The 3,125-nt window shown below is 35.8% G+C and overlaps 1 protein-coding gene across 1 annotated transcript in view; it reads left to right on the forward strand.

The window, feature by feature from the left end:
- The window catches only part of myf5 (myogenic factor 5), a 2,378-nt gene extending 1,847 nt beyond the window's left edge, over window positions 1-531 (forward strand). The window contains exon 3 of the mRNA XM_014013787.1: window positions 1-531. This exon is cut by the window's left edge and continues 1 nt beyond it. Coding sequence (XP_013869241.1) covers window positions 1-196 — 196 coding nt within the window. The 3' untranslated portion in view covers window positions 197-531.
- The last annotated feature ends 2,594 nt before the right edge of the window (window positions 532-3,125 follow it).

Here is a 3,125-nt window from a genome sequence, read left to right on the forward strand (position 1 = left end):
GAGTATGAACGACAAAGCAATAGGCACGTCCAGTTTGGAGTGCCTGTCCAGCATCGTGGACCGCCTGTCTTCAGTGGAGTCCAGCTGTGGTCCAGCTGCTCTGAGGGACATGGCCACCTTCTCTCCCGGCAGCTCTGACTCTCAGCCCTGCACGCCCGACAGCCCCGGAACCAGGCCCGTGTACCACGTCCTGTAAAAAGGGGGAAATCCCACTTTGGTGTGCTGTTTTCCTTCCTTCCTTCCTTTCTTTCTTTTTTATTTTATTTTATTTGCAAAAAAAGGAAGAACCAGTTTTGCGCAAAGCGGACGAAGGCTCAGCAGAATCCGAGGACCTAAGAGATTGTAAATATGTATTATAGCACCCATTTATTCTAAACGCCCTTTTATACCCAATGAGACATATTTAATAAGGCTGCATTATTCAAATATCAAGATATTTAAACTGTGTTGTAACTTTTAATGTTCCGGGTTGCTTCAAAAAAAAAATCTTTTAAAACGAGTTTGCTTTATTAAATCATGTAATGAAACATTTCCAAGTGCTTTATTTATTTTTAAAGAAAGACGAATCACCTCAAAACAAAAAAAAAAAGTTTATTTAATCACGACTGAGTCAGCTTTYGAGGTTTTTGTGAAAGAGTCGCGTGTCTCTTGCGTGACAAAGATTTTGACTTTGTCAGGTTATTTGTCATYTCTGACTTGTCCCGGATGGTCTCGGCTGCCTCCAGCTAACAAGGTAAAAGGATCACATCAGTGGTCAGCTGATGCTGTTTATCATTTTTGCAAAGCTTCAAACTCCGATGTGACTTTTAATCATGCAGAAAAAAAGATGTGCTTATTTCTTGCAAAATGAGATTATTCTTCTGTTTGACATAGATGTGCTTTTTTTTCTTGGAAAGGAAGGSGTCACTGTGTTTCAGTTTGTTCCTACCAAATGTGAGTCATCATCAACACCTTTGATTGTCCCATCAACACTAACGTGGAGAACAGATGGCCTCTAATAGGACTGATTGTGTCTGGGGAGAGGGGGGTTGTGTGTGTCATCATGGTTTTGATCAAGCTGCGAGAAAGCTGTATTTTTTATAGATCTCCAAAAAGTTGGAATTTTTTTACTATTATTATTATTATTATGATTATATTATTTTTTGTTAAATAACTCATTCCACTTAATTCATTTAGTTGCAGGTTTAATACTGAAACAATATGAATATAAGATACGACACACTSTAACACCTGCTCCTACAGAGAGTTGTCCACAAATCTGAACAAAAACTTGTAATGATTGTAAACCACCATTAGAAATATGTTAAAATAATAACAATAAGAAGAAAAATACACATTTTACTTGTAACCTCTGGATCTAGAGCGTCTAATTGAGTGGGTTTGTTTGAGAAATGATGATTCGCAAATTTTAGTCTGAATGTAGCTGAGATGTTTTGGAGTGTTCGATGTGTAGAAAACAGATAGTCCACTAATGCTTTGACTGACAAGAAATAAACCAGTTACTAAAATAAGTTTTATTTGCAGTAATAGGAAGGTAAAAGTCTGGCATGATTATTTGAGGCTATAAATAATAAAACAAAAACATTGAAAAGTCTCATAAGGCGACAAGTGACTTTGAGGATGATGGTTGACTTTATTTGTTCGCAGTTAGTTTAGAAATATTATTTATAGCCTTATTAGGTCTTATTATTATTAMTAGTAGTATTTAGTTATCTGTGTGCCTAGCTGTAWTTGGAGTTTTGGGTTAGCTTCACAGTGAGAAGGTCGGGGGGGTTCAATCCCTGGGTCGGCTCTGGGGGTCTTTCTGAGAGGTACTCTGGTTTCCTCTCGCAGTTTAAAAACATGCCTGTTTAGGCTTCAGGCCCATCCTTGAAAATAGATATTAGATTGGAGCGCCCAAGAGTTGTACTCACGTTAAAGTAAAAAGTAGTCATCCAAGAAATTACTCAAGCATTTTGTCAAAAGCCTACTTGAGTACTGAGTAACTTTGATCGTCGATTTAATATTTTAAAACGACGCCTTCAGACTGACAGAAAATAAAAAGGTATGTGAAAATTCTAACGTTTTTAAATAACTAAAACAAAGAAAGTTAATATGAATAAATAATTTGATTACAAAATAACAAATTCCAGAGGAAACGTTTTCCCAAGTCTAACTTTTTCATATTATGAAGTTTATGAAGACAGAAACGGGTAAAACTATTCTAATGATTATCTTCTGTTTACCATGTCTTCACTTGATCCCCAAATGTACACTCAAAAAACAGATGTGTTGGACTTACTTAAACAAATGATGTCAACAGGTTCCACTCAGCTGAATTGAGTACCTGTCACACATTTACTTCACACTCACTTATAAAGTAAATGTAAAAAAAATCTGCATTTTCTAAATTTAGTAATAAGGAACCTGTTGTATTTGTTTAAATAAATCCAACACATGTTTCTGAATGTGTAAAACACTTGGAAAGAAAAGAAAAACACAAGTTAAAGTAAAAAAAATCTTAAAAGAAAGTGATTTCACTGATAAGAAAAGCATTTAAGTACGAGCTGCACACAATAATTGGGAAAGTAAAAGTAAAAATAAAAGCAGTCTCCCATAAAGTGTTGCATTTACTCGACCAAGTTTTGTCAGTTGTTTCCACCAAACTGAGCTAAACATTGAATTACATTTACTCAACTCGTTAGTGGAAACATGCTGACTTTGTGACTGGTAAAGTAAATTCAACACTTCGTTTTTTCAGAGTGCATAAACAAATCCTTTWATGATGAGTACCGGTCAAATATAAATGTGCATCTTGTGAGGAGATGTCCTGATGCATCTCAGTAATCCAGGTAAAAAAACAAAAAGAAAAAAATTGTATAGGTCCTCTGGACGGGTTCTTCTTTAATGAAACGTTTCGTCTCTCCTCCAAGAGACTTCTTCAGTCTGAGAGTTTCAGGCAAAGAACTGAAGAAGTCTCTTGGAGGAGAGACGAAACGTTTCATTAAAGAAGAACCCGTCCAGAGGACCTATACAATTTTTTTCTTTTTGTTTTTTCATATAAGGCTTTGTTTCCTGCCTCAGATATAAGGAAGTGTCCATTCATGAAAAATGACAGTGAAGACTAAAAAGAAAAACTTTACGGG

This window comes from Austrofundulus limnaeus, unplaced genomic scaffold (assembly GCF_001266775.1).
Source record: "Austrofundulus limnaeus strain Quisiro unplaced genomic scaffold, Austrofundulus_limnaeus-1.0 Scaffold106, whole genome shotgun sequence".
Lineage (NCBI taxonomy): Eukaryota > Metazoa > Chordata > Actinopteri > Cyprinodontiformes > Rivulidae > Austrofundulus > Austrofundulus limnaeus.